The sequence below is a fragment of the Galeopterus variegatus genome, unplaced genomic scaffold (assembly GCF_000696425.1).
Source record: "Galeopterus variegatus unplaced genomic scaffold, G_variegatus-3.0.2 Scaffold2156, whole genome shotgun sequence".
NCBI lineage: Eukaryota > Metazoa > Chordata > Mammalia > Dermoptera > Cynocephalidae > Galeopterus > Galeopterus variegatus.
Window position 1 is genome coordinate 203,663 of NW_007728267.1, and position 12,885 is coordinate 216,547.

General features: G+C 61.5%; 2 protein-coding genes across 2 annotated transcripts in view; one reads left to right on the plus strand and one right to left on the minus strand.

The window, feature by feature from the left end:
- The first annotated feature begins 2,463 nt into the window (after positions 1–2,463).
- Positions 2,464–6,841, plus strand: BIRC7 (baculoviral IAP repeat containing 7). The gene is made up of 6 exons (XM_008580760.1): positions 2,464–2,812; positions 4,211–4,310; positions 4,780–4,861; positions 4,964–5,009; positions 6,345–6,416; positions 6,648–6,841. Exons 1-6 carry the CDS (start codon positions 2,464–2,466, stop codon positions 6,839–6,841), a joined length of 843 nt encoding a protein of 280 aa, XP_008578982.1.
- A 1,524-nt stretch (positions 6,842–8,365) lies between these two features.
- NKAIN4 (Na+/K+ transporting ATPase interacting 4) overlaps positions 8,366–12,885 on the minus strand; it is a 12,566-nt gene continuing 8,046 nt past the window's right edge. Inside the window, exons 5-7 of the mRNA XM_008580761.1 lie at positions 10,914–10,974; positions 9,668–9,752; positions 8,366–8,646 (exon numbers count right to left, since the gene is read on the minus strand). Coding sequence (XP_008578983.1) covers positions 8,637–8,646; positions 9,668–9,752; positions 10,914–10,974 — 156 coding nt within the window. The 3' untranslated portion in view covers positions 8,366–8,636. The remainder of the gene's footprint in view (positions 8,647–9,667; positions 9,753–10,913; positions 10,975–12,885) is intronic.

The window sequence follows — 12,885 nt, forward strand, 5'->3', positions numbered from 1 at the left end:
GGGGGGGGGAGGGGGGGAGTGCCTAGAGGGGGGCCACCCTGCTGCCCCGCTCACCTCAGAGGGGCCAGACCTAGAGGGTTCAGAGCAAACCTGGGGACTGTACGTGCCCCTCCCTTGGTAGGAGCAGGCTGCAGACAGGTGGGGAAAACTGCCAGGCTCGAGGCCCATATCCTCCTGAAAGGGCCCAGGGGGCGGGCACACTTGAGGTGACCAATGGTAACCAATATTCCCAAGTCCTCACCAAAGGACTAGAGAACAGAAAAGGGGCAAAGACCCAGGTATCCCACGATTACCCCAGATCAGTATGTTGGGAAGTTCTACCTCATGTCTAGCCTAACTCCTTCACCACCCCCAGGCTCTCGATCTGAGGCTCCACTGCCCCAGCCAGGCCTAGGGGTGCAGCGAGGGCCTTGGGAGTCTGGGAGGGGGCACAGCTAAGGCCCTGATGCCATCTGGTTTCCAGCCACACCCTCTACCTTGATTTCCTGTAGGTAACCAGGTGGCTCTGGGCCTCCAGTGGAAGAGGGTTTGGGAGTCTCGCTGGGCCCCTGGCAGCATTGGGCTGAGCAGCTGGAACCTGACCTGAACCATGACCTGAGGCCTCCTGGGAGGGTGAGGCTGCAGTCCCTGCCCCGCAGCGAGAGAGAAGCAGGTGTGGGCAGGTGTAGGGGAGCAGGGGCAGCAGGCTGGCTTCTGCAGCTCTGCTTGGGAGGTGAGAGAGGCAGCCAGGCCAGATCAAGACGCAGGGCATGCAGAGCCGAGTGAGGACCCTTCTCTCTCCACCAGCTCTTCTCCAGGATCCTCACTGCAGGGCGTGGTTTCTGCTGCCTCATGGGAAAGATGAACCCCCTCCTGCTGGCCTGTGCTCCCTTGGCCAGTGGCCCTGCAGCCTGCGGCTCCTCTGTTTCCTTCCTCATGGACTGTTTTAAAAGCTTCGCCACATTGTGGGCAGGCGCACGCCAAGCAAGCCCAGGGTAAAGCAGCAGGGACGGGCTCAGGGGACAGAGGGTTCTCAGGGCTGAGCGGGCAGACGGGCTGCGTCTGCTCCAGGGAGCAGGGGAGGGGTGCTGGGCCTCATGCATCTTCATCTCTATTCCTTCCAGTTGTCCTCGGGATTCCTGCACTGCCCACCTGGGAGCTCCGGCTCCTCTGGGGAGAAGCAGGTCTGTTTCCAGGTTCTCTCACTGTTGTGTTGGGGTGCTGAAGCCCCTGAGCCAACTAGGGCTTGGAGACTGCGGCTGGGACCAGGTGTGAGGCAGTACTCTGGGGAAGGGGCATCCCATGTGACAGGTGCAGGCAGGGGTGCCTATGGGAGAGCACAGTCCCAAACCTCGGGCTCCCTTCAGGAACACAGGCTCCTCCCAGACCAAGAGCCAGGGTGCCCCAGGTTGACTAGGCCCCTCCAGGGAGGGAGCTTGCTATGAGGCGAGCAGCTGCACCAGGGCAGGGGATGGGAGCATCAGGACAGACCTGGTGAGGCAGGTGCTTGTGGTTGCAGTTACAAACCCAACTCAAATGTCCCTGGTGCCTGGGCCACAGCGAACCTCAGGGATGCTAATTCCAGTGTAAACATTATGCCGGCCCAGTGGGTGGCTTTGCCCCCACAGCCTAACCCCCCCCCCAAGCACAGCTTCCCTCCTGGCCACATGGGGGGGCTGAAGCAGGGGAAGGGAGGGGAGATGGAGGCGAGCTCAGGTCCAGCTCCCTCCCCAGAGCCTCCAGAGGGGTGCAAGCCCATCTGTCCTCTTGGATGTTCATGGCCTGTGGACAGGAGCTGCTCCAGGTGAGGGCAGAGGGACGTTCCAAGCTCAGAGGAGACCACCCAGGTAACTCATCTCCCCAGCGTGCTGCCAGACCCCAGACCCAGCCTGCCCGAGTCAACCCCTGACCCAGCTCTGTAAGGCAAGGGAGTGTCGCCCCTCCTCCCGTGGTCAGTCCCCACTGGAGCATTAACAATCTGCTTCCAGGGGCTGCACTTGGTGCCTGATTCTGGGAGCTGACCAGCGGTATCTCCAGCTTTTCCCATGCACCCTCTGGAAGATGTCTTGGGAAGGGTTTCAATGCTCCGACCCCATCCCCCTTCGACCCCATCCCCCTTGTCCTGAGAGATGCTACCTGCTCCTGTGGAGTGGAGTGGGACCGGCAGCCCCACTGCTGCCCAGCCCCACTGCAGTCTGATGGGAGGCCCCGTGACACACACCCCCTACAGAGAGCACATGACCAGCTGCCACCCTGGCCTCTTCCAGAAAGCAGTGGCCCCCGGACCCTCCCCAACCTGGGCCTGGTGGCAGAACCATGCCTGCCCTCATCTGTCAGCTGTTGGGGGCGGAGACCACCGCTGACCCCTGGGAGGGCCTGGCAGGGGTCAGGAGCCCCGAGGCGGGCTGGCTGGGCATATTCCAGGACTGGCCGCTCAAGGTCCCAGTCTCTGCTACAAACCTGGTCAGAGCTGCTGTTCTCCCCATGGGGCCTGGGGACAGGGCCCAGTGCCTGCGCTGTGGCCCAGAGCTGAGCTGCTGGGCAGCTGGCCGTGGCCCCACGCAGGAGCACCATACACCCCACACTCTGTGTGGTCACATCGTGGGCCCGGACACCTGGGGAGACCGGGACCACGTGGATGGGCAGATCCTGGGCCAGCTGCGTCTCCTGGCAGAGGATGAAGAGGAGGAGGGGGTGGGGGCCGCCTCACATGCAGGGGCTGCCTTTCCAGGGATGGGCTCAGAGGAGCTGCGGCTGGCCTCGTTCTACGACTGGCCGCCAACCACTGGGGTGCCACCTGAGCTGCTGGCTGCCGCCGGCTTCTTCCATACGGGTGAGTCCTGGGGCCTTCCAGCTGCAGGCCTGGGCCCCATTCATGACCCCCAGCCCAGGTCTCTACCTTCTCCATAGATCCCACCCCCCACAGCAGGGTCCAGGCCAGTGAAGGGGGTGGTGGTGGTGGTCCTGCAGCTGATCCCATGACCGTGCCCTCTGGCCACCCCTCCTGGAGTCTCTGCTGGGCACACAGGTTAGGTTGCAGACAAGACCCTTCGGTACAAGGGGGAGGGGCTTGCTCTGGCTGTGGCCCAGGGAGGATGTCAGTGTGTGGGGTCCATTGGCGCAGCTGCTACACCAGGCTCAGGTGGCCCTGCAGGTGCCTGCACCCACTCAGGGGTCCTCACAACCTGCCAGGGTCCCCAGCACCGTTTGTAATGGAGACAAGATGGGCTGACATCATGTAGAGCCCAACCCCCTCACCCCACACCTGTATCTGCAGGGCTAGTAGAGGTTTAGGGGACAAACTCGTAGGATGACCAGTGCAAGCACAGCTGTGATCACTGTCACCAGTGGGCTCTGGGGCAGGAGCTCAGCCCTCGCCTTCCTCAGCACTGTCTAGGTAAGAGGCCAGACTGACAGGACGACTGGACACCAGGCAGGTGTCAGGAGCTAGGACAGTCGGGAGCCGCCTTGTAAAGGGGCAGGCCTGGCCCATCTGCCTCCCAAGGTCCAAGGCTCAGCAAAAGGCAGTGGTAGGAGATAGGAGAGGTGCCAGGGGTCTGTGGGGCCCCCAGGGGTGTCCGGAAGAGGCTCTTGGAGGTCTGATGTTGGGCTGTCCCTGTGGCAGCCCCAGCCCTGAGATCGCTGCACCAGATGATGCGTCTGCTGCCAGGGAGGGAGAGATGAGGGACTCCACCCCAAGGGAGGCATGAGCTCCTAAAACCAAGCCTGGCCCCAGACTGGTGTGCAAGGGGCAGCCCTCCTCCTCCTCTTACTGCGACTCCATCCTGGGGAGGCAAAGAGCTGGGGGAGGGGGCCTCCTGCCCCTGAAGCTCCAAGCTACAGATGCTCTGAGTCCTCGGGCCTCCCCCTCCCTCCCTCCCTGTGAACAATACGAATGCCAACGCAACCCTTTCCTGAATGTTCTCGGCCCATCCTGGCGAGTGCTGCCGGCTGTGGTCCCTTTCACCTCTGAGTCAGAAGGGTGCATGTGAGATGACTAACCACGCCCCTGGGTGGTTGACCCCTCCTCCCTGTTCCCGCTCTCCTCTCCCATCCTCCCCTCTACCCTTCCCCCACTCCACCCTGTTAGTTTCCTGGCAGGAAAGACCACCTGGGAGCAACCCCCCAGCTCTCAGCCTTGAAAGGAGGCACATGGGGCTGGGCAGGTCTTCTGGCAAGGCTGGGGGCCAGGGGGTCCTGGGCCAGTGCCAGCCTCTCTGCCGCACCCCAGGCCAGCAGGACAAGGTGAGGTGCTTCTTCTGCTACGGGGGTCTGCAGAGCTGGGAGCGAGGCGATGATCCCTGGACCGAGCACGCCAAGTGGTTCCCCAGGTAACAGCTCCCAGACCCCCTGTTCCCCAGCCCCAGGGCATGAGAGGGGATGGCACGTCCTCTGGGGATGGCACTCTGGCCTGCAGGTAGGAGCCCCCTTTTGGAAAGGGCTGCTGGGGGTAGAGATGCTCCTCCTAATCTCCCTTGATGCTCAGCAGAGCTCAGCAGAGGCCGTCCCCAGGGCAGCCTCCCCAGCAAGAGCCCAGCACGCAGGGACCCCCCCCCCCCCCCCCCCCCCCCCCCCCCCCCCCCCCCCCCCCCCCCCCCCCCCCCCCCCCCCCCCCCCCCCCCCCCCCCCCCCCCCCCCCCCCCCCCCCCCCCCCCCCCCCCCCCCCCCCCCCCCCCCCCCCCCCCCCCCCCCCCCCCACCCAGAAGGCTCCAAGGCCTTGACCTTGATGGGGGGGTAGGGGGGAACTCTCTGATAGCCCCGACCCACCATGCGTGGGGCTTCTGAACTCTCTTTCTTCAGGTGTCAGTTCTTGCTCCAGTCAAAAGGAAGGGACTTTGTCCACAGAGTCCAAGAGTCTTATTCTCATCTGTTTGGCTCCTGGGTGAGTTCTGCCTCTCCTGAGCTCTGGGGAAGGGGGAGTTAGGGTCCCCAGCCCCCACTCCTCTGTTTACTCAAAGCACAGATGTTCTCTGGCCCATTCCAGAACCAATGGGAAGAACCAGAAGATGCAGCCCCTGCCACCCCTTCAGGTGAGAGCCGTGATGTATAGGCCCTACTGTTTCCTTGGGCACCTGCCGCCGGTGCTATGGCTGAGGCTGTTGTGTCCCCACCATGCCGGACAGCAGGGAGGGTGAAGACCACTGGATCAGGTGTAAGGCTGCTGCTGCATTTGCTGCATGGGGGGCTGTGCCATACACTGTGTGTCCACAGCTCCAGGTGAGACCAAAGCATCCCCCGGCTACTCCTGAGCAGGTCACCATGGGCGCCAGCCAACCCCTGGGCAGGCTAGCAGGCTTGTGGAGGTGGCTGTGCACTAGGCTGGCCTCTACTGGGGCAGCCGGCAGCCACAGCCTCTAAACGCTGACTTGACTGGTCACGAGCTGGTCACACAAAGAGCCCAGAGGAGCTGGACTGTGCAGAGCTCAGCTTTCCACGTCATGCCCAGGCCTGGCAGGGCAGGGGGTCTGTGGGGCTCCGGGGTTCACACCCCACTTCTTCTATCTGCCAACCCTGTGGCCATGGACAAGGGACTTCTTCCCTGAGTCTCAGTGCCTGAGCTGTGAAATGAGGACGATTCCAACCCCATTTGGGATAAAATGGGGGCTGGGTGATGTTGCAGTGCTCTGCCTGGCACAGCTCCATCCCTGGTGACTGGTGATCGAGCTTATGACCCTTCACTGTGCCTTAATGGAACACAGACCCCACACTGGCACTGAAGGAGCAGCTCCCCGCCCCCGTTGAGGGTGGCCCTGGTGGCCAGCACACTGGCAGGCCATCTGCCTCACTCTGTGACCCTGAGTCCCTGGCCCCTCCCTGCCCTCAGCCTGCCTTGCAGATGCCATGGCCAACAGGGGTGGTCAGCACGGAGCTGGTGTCCAGCAGTATAGACCATGTTCCAAACGGGCCACGGGCTGGGCAGCGGGGCATGCTGCTGGGTTCCATCTGTTAAGATGCCATGGCCAACAGGGGTGGTCAGCACGGAGCTGGTGTCCAGCAGTACAGACCATGTTCCAAACGGGCCACGGGCTGGGCAGCGGGGCATGCTGCTGGGTTCCATCTGTTTCTCTCCTTGTTCACCCTCTGGGCACAGCCCATCACCCTTGCCCCACTGCCCCCCCGCTAACAGTGTCCATGGCCACTGCCCACAGGACTGGAGGGAAAGGCTCCTTGGTGGCCCCTCCAGGAATCCTCCAGTCTCAGGAAACCTCAGGATTCTGTTGTGCTGGGGAGGGTGGGCACTCTGCGGTCACACCCATTCCCCCCTCCTGGTGAGCCTGGACCTCACCAGCAGCCAGACGAGGCTCTGGGCCAGCTCTCACTTTCCCTTGGGAACCAGGCCTCAAGTCCTTTCATAACTGCCACAGCTCCTGTCCACGAGGGTCCTGAGCTGCTCACACCCAGAAGAGACATCCCATCAGAAAGCGCCAGGGAGCCAGGTGCAGGCTGAGGACCCATGTGGGGCGAGGCAGGGGTGGGGCTGGGACCTTCCCTCCTGCATCCTGGGCGAGTCTGGGGTGGGAGGGCAGCCAGCACCTGTGGGGCAGCCTGGCCTAGGCCCCAGCCCCCTCCCCCTTGGCCCAGACGGAGGGTGGGGGTCAGGGTCACAGGCCCCTTGGAGGGACCAGCCAAGCCCAGGCCCGGAGGACATGGGTGGTTCTTGAGCCCAGGAGCTGGCGACATGGAGGAGCAGCTGCATCGGTTGCGGGAGGAGAGGACATGCAGGGTGTGCCTGGACCGCACTGTGTGTATTGTCTTCGTGCCCTGTGGCCACCTGGCCTGTGCTGAATGCGCCCCTAGCCTGCAGGTGTGCCCTATCTGCCGGGCCCCCGTCCGCAGCCGCGTGCGCACTTTCCTGTCCTAGGCCAGGTGAGTGCCCCAGAGCCACCTGCAGGCATCCCTCACACAGCCGGGGGCCCTGGGCCATCCTGTCTCCTGCCCCCTGCTCCTGACACTGCGTGGCCACTGGTGAATCCCATTACCTTCCCCTGATGCTTAGAAGCTTGCTCTGAACCCCTCTCAACACAGCACCCAGGCAACCACCACCACTCTGCTGGGACATGTTAAATGACCTCTGCTGGGCACATCGCTGCCCCAATTTTCCTCAGTGGTCCGGGGGGCCTGGGGCCTTCTGTCCAGCTGGGTGTACAGAACTGCAGCCCGGTCATGGGAGGCATGGGAAATACACAAAGGGCCAGGGCCAGGATCGTAACCTGAGGGCCAGTGCCCAAAAGAAACGCATGGACGGGGGGTGCGGTGTGTGAACCTTGATTATTAGAGAAGTGGGTGGGGTACAGGAGCCACAGCCTTCCTGGGGCTCTCAAAAGCCTGTGTGCCCCAAAATGTGTCTGAAAATCTTCTGGGGAGGACAAAGGGACAGGCAGGCCACTCCCTGGGGCCTCAGGGCCCCCGGCTCTGTGGACAAGCCCTGTGGGAGCTGCTGACTCTCTCACCCTCCCCTGTCCCTCCAGGCGCTGTGGTCGGCCAGAAGGGTCACAGGGTGGGCACCCTGTTTCTCTCAGCCTGTGCCAGATCATGCGGTGGGTCTGCTGGGGTTGGCTGAGCTGGTGTCTACCATCGATCAGCCCCAATTCCAGGACACCAGCCCAGGATGGAGAAAGAAGCCCCCACTTGGTGTGGAGGTGGTTTTACCAGACCTGTGTTGGATGCTTTTGAAGATAAATAAAGTGGTGCTCCCCCGGATGGCACTGTCGTTGTCCCAGGCCCACCAGCCACCTCCCCACCAGCAGGGAAGCACTGGGGCCCGTCCCATCTCCTAAACTCATCCCCCTTTCTCTTGCTCTAACTTCTCAGTATTCCAAGGACTTCTAGAATGTACTGGCCTCAGGCCCCTCCTATACCTCTAACTACCTCTGGCACCTTGAGGAGGGTGGGCTGGAGGGCCGTGTTCCTTCTTATTTACCTGCTTGTGAATACCTGAGGGATTCTTTAGGACTGTTTGCTAAGCTCCCTCTTTATGAATGGTGCCACAACTTATCACAAGGAATCACCTTGCTCTGTGCAGCAGGGACCGGGCTCCAGTGCTCACCCAAGCTTGGCACACAGCTCAGAAGGGCCAGGGGCTCCTGGCCCAGCCCAGCTCTCCACCATGGGGCTCCACCATCCTCGGCTCCTGAGCTTGTAGCTGCTGTGCTGCAGAGTACAATCAGGGCCCTCACAGTTCAAGGGGGTCACACACTGACCTCCCGGAGGGGTTACACCTTTCCATCTCCAGTCCCCGAGGCCAGCCCATTCCCCCAGCACCAGGGAGTACAGCTGTGGGTCCAGCAGCCCAGCGGAAGGCCCGACGGAGGGGGCTCTGGGGACAACAGTTGGTGGTTGGCGCTTATAATCCCAGTACTGCCCGAGGACACTAGGAATGTGGTTTTCCTATTTTCCGTTTTCTTTTGTTTCTGTCCTTTTTTTTTTTCTTTTCTTAGAAAAAGGAAATTACAAACTCTTTCCAAGTTGTGGCCAGCACCAGCCCTGCCCTGCCACCCTAACTGGGGTCCAAGCACTTCACTGAGGGGCAGGTGCTACCAGCCACCTGCAGAGCAGTGGGTGGGGGCAGGGAGGCCAGGGTTGTGTCCCGAGGCCCTGGAGTCCTCATTGTGGTCGATGAGGCTGAGGTCACAGGGCATGATCAGTTGTGTCCTCACTTACTCGGGCCTGTGGGGACAAGGGCAGGGGTCAGAGGGCAGCTGGGGAAGAAAGGGGCTGCCATCCCTTCTCCCTTTGCAGAGCTTGAAGTGCAAGTAGAACAAGATCAGAGAAGGGGGCTTCCTGACCATTGGCAGAGATGGGCAGGGGGTGAGCACTGTGTCAGGCTGTCTCCACAGCCCAGGCAGTCAGGGTCTGGGCCATTTCCTGACTCTGGCCACAGACGTCTCTCTTGGGTTTGGGCTGGGGGGTTCACCCTGGGTCCCCAGCTGGAGATAGAATCCACAGAGGACTGCCCAGCTCGGGAGCTCTACCAACCCAGGCCCATGTCCTGTGCTGTGGAGGCCCCTCCCCTCCCGAGGTCTACATTCCTCCTGTCTGTCCTGGGAGCTGGACTCCTGCTGTCTTGACAGCCCTCGGCCACAGTGGGCCTTCACTTACAGGGTAGAAGAGCGGGAGCTGCCTAGCGATGTCTCTGAGAGCCCGGGCAGCATGGAGGAAGCGTGGCTTCCCCAGGAAAAAGGCCACCAGGTGACTCTTCTGACCCCAGACTTCAGGATTACCCACAGGGCAATGGCTGCCTCAGAGAAGGAGGGCTAGGAGCCCAGGCACCCCCCACCCCGAGGCCTTTCAAGATAGAAGCCTGATCCTCCAAAAATAAGAGGTTGACACCCCAAATTTCCTGCCGCAGTGAGACCCCTGGAGAACTTCCACACGGCCCTCCCAGGAAGTGGCCTTTCATGACGCCCGCCCATCCCCCAGCAGAGCTGTGTCAGACTCTGGGCTCCACGCTCGGGAGTGCAAGCCAAGTTCTGAAGTCTCTGCACCACCAGTAGCCATCCCAGAGCCTGGCATGAAGTAGATCTCAGAAAAGGGGGGTTAGTGGATGGGTGGGTGGATGGACAGACAGACGGACAGACAGATGGATGCCTTGGCAAGGCCCCCAAAGGGAGGAGCCTCATGCTGTGCCGCCCTGGTCGGCCAGGCCAGAGGCCGAGCAGGCTCTGCGGGCCCTGCGGGCCATACTTACAAGTATGCCTGCTTGGACAAGAGGCTGGAAGGTTTTTCATTGACATGGTAGAGAGGAAATGGATCAAATCCACCAATGAAATCAACTGAAAGAAACCAAGACCCAAATAAAACAAAGCCAGACAATGGAAAAGGTGGTGGAATGGAAGACATCCCACAACAAGGCACAGAGGAGCTGAGGGGCAGCTGGGGGAGGCCGATTTCCCTGGGGCATAAATAGTGGGTGATTTGGGCTGAAATGTTTAAATGGATCCAACCATCCCAACAATGGGGAAGTGGCCTGGGGCAGGTCCTCAGCCTGGGTGGGGGCTGCACACACCCTGCCAGACTCTCCTGATCACACCTCCCCCCTCCAATCTTGCTCACAAACATTGGCTGCCATCCTGAAGCTGTGTCTGCACAGCTAGAGGGGGGCAGGGGCTTGCCGAGCAGAGTTAATGGGTTTCTGATCCCCCAGCCGGCTCCCACCTTAAAATGTCTTTAAGGTGATCAGCAGGGAGCCAGCTGTGGTTCAGGCAGCACTGAGGTGCTGAGAGCCACGCTCCAGGAGCGTCCCAGCCTCCAGCATTGAGCCCAGGCTTGAGTGTAGGACACGCAAACCACTGACCCCATGGCCAGCCACTCCTGGGGACGGATGGCTCTGAATTCCGATTCTGACCCCAGCGAAGGCCTGTCCATAGGAGCCGTGGGCCCCCGGTGTGCACGGCCCTACCTGGCTTCTGCCACCTGCCCACCCTGGCTCTGTCCTTCTCTGCAGGGTCTTCCTGTGAGGCCACCTTAGGGCATGCTGCAAATCAGAGGCAATGTAACATGGGCTCGCAAACAGGGGGAAGAAAAAATACTGCTCAAAGGGTCAAGACTGGTGCCAAGGGCCTGATGTGAGCACCCGCCAATAACACCACCCAGTTCTCAGTGGCAAGAGGCTGGCAGCCTGAGCCTCAATAGGTCTGAGAGCTCAGACCTTCCACCTGTGGCAACTGTGGTGGTCATGAGGCGAGCCTGGAGGTAGGGTGAGCTGACCCCTGGGATCCACAGTCCAGGACCCCTCCTCATTCCTCCTCAGGTGTCTGGACTGTCCCCTCTGCTCAGTCCTGCAGCACTGAGCAAGGGCCTCCCACTGGGCCTGGAGACACCACCAGAGAGGGGCCTCCTCCGCCAGCTGCCCTCTGCTTCCCTCCTCCCTCTGCCTGTGGGGCCAGATGTGTCACAAACAGGCTTTGGCAGGAGGCTGGTTGCTGAAAACTTACAGCTGTCCTCTTCCTCTGTGAACACACTGACCACGTAGCAGCCGTAGATGAAGCCCACGAGCTGAAAGACACCACGAGGCCAGAGGTGAGCTCGCTGGAGTGTCACTGCAGGACTGGGGAGAGGCACTCCCGGTGTGTCCCTGAGTACAGTGGCCCCGCCTCTCCCAGGCCAGTTTCCTTCTCTGTAAAATAGAACAGGAGGGCTGACCTGCACAGCCCTCTCAAGCTCTCAGGTTCCACATGGCATCTCTGCCTTCTCCCCTGACGCTGCTCAAAGGAATATGGAGAATGAATGGGGAAGATGACCATGCCAGCACCTGGCTGTGTGGAGGGGGATGGGACATGGAGAGTGGCCCCCAGAGACGTGTGTCCACAGCATGGACACATCACCCCTATCCCTGCCCCACCATCCTCCCTGGGCCTCCTCTTTTGACCCCAGCTGGCACCAAGCAGCTGACCATTAGGGGCTTCTCCTCCCCTGTGGGGTGCTGCCCACCGGGCCAGGCAACACCAGTGAGTTACTGCAGGCGTGGCCATCACCTCCATCAGGGAGCTGTGTCACCTTTCATGAGAACGACCCACAGGCAGGGCTGACAGGATGACATGTGGGGCAGTCTGGAAACTGATGACGGTATGTCACATCAGGACCCCATGCGGCCCCCCACCCGGCTTACCCAGGAGATTACGCAGCAGAGTTGGCCTTTTCCACAGAGCTTGGACACTTACAAGGTGACCTGGGAGGGGGAGGTCATGACTCTGGCCTCTGTGCCCAGAAGGTCAGGCCTGCGTCCTCCAGGACACCAGAAAATGCTCTGAGCACAGAGCACCCAGCCCAGCCCGAGCTCAGGCAGCGAGTTCTCAATGGCAATGGGTCCCCTGCCCCTGCAGTCCCTCCCCCTACATTCTCCCTCCTCCCTCTGCCTGTGGGCCTGGACATGTCACAGAGCACCCAGCCCAGCCTGACCTCAGAGAGCGAGGTCTTGATGACAGAAGCTCCCCCTGTCCCTGTAGTCCCTCCCCCAACATTCTGCACCCTGGTCCAGGGCAGCGTGGATGGAATCCAGCTTCTGACTGGGCTGGCCAATGGGGAGCCCAGCAGGAGACCAGAGGGAGGGACAAGGGAGAGGCAGGACACATGTCCCCAGCCCTTTCTGCCTCCCTAAATGAGGGTCACGGCTCTGCTGAACCTGCCCCAGTGTCAAAGCTCTTTTCTGCACCCCTTCAGACCCAGGTGGCGTCATTCGCCTACTAGAGCCCCATGGGAGTGGGCTCTCCTACCTGGCACCACCCCTCATGAGGCCCCTCCCCAGCCCCTGAACAGCCTGGTCTGAGGCGCCATCTCTGTCTCACTGAGACCCTGAGCTGGGGGATAGACCTCACAGGATACCTGCTATGAAGCTGCAGCAGGTCTTGCAGAGAGTGGCAGTGCCCGCCCCTGGGGTGCCACAGCCCGGAAAGGGCCTGGCCAGCGAGTACACTCCAGGAGGTGCAGGTGCCCACACCGGGGGAGGGAACAGGAGGGCAGCCAGCAGTGGTGGGTTCACGATCGAGGGGCCATTGGAAGGAAGCAGGGCCTCTGAGCACCTTCCTGGGAGTGTGTCGGGCCCTCTACTAAGCAGTGAAGTGACCTTCAGGGATTTACTTAACCTCTTGGTCTTGGTTTCTTCCTGCATAGCATAGACCTAGCCCAACAGCCTCCCCTTGAGAGACCACTGTGCACATCCAAGGAGATAGACCACACATTGAGGGTCCCTGAAGCTGGAAATGCTTGGGGGCTCCATGCCCACTGAGGGCCCCACCCTGCTGTGGTCCAGGCAGGTCAGAATCTGCTCATTTCTGGGGGCGTCGGATCTGTCTGCTGGCTATTAAGAGACAAACTTGAGAAGGCTTCCCAAATAGCCTGCTTTGGTTCCCTGCCACAGTGGGGGGTGGAGAGTCACCCCATGGCTTGCCCCCCCCCCCCCCCCCCCGG

Coding starts and splice junctions, on each gene's coding strand:
- BIRC7 (XM_008580760.1), top strand. CDS start 2,464: ATGGGGCCTGGGGACAGGGCCCAGTGCCTGCGCTGTGGCCCAGAGCTG. Junction 2,813..4,210: donor CGCCGGCTTCTTCCATACGG/GTGAGTCCTGGG, acceptor GCCGCACCCCAG/GCCAGCAGGACAAGGTGAGG. Junction 5,010..6,344: donor AGCCCCTGCCACCCCTTCAG/GTGAGAGCCGTG, acceptor TAACTGCCACAG/CTCCTGTCCACGAGGGTCCT.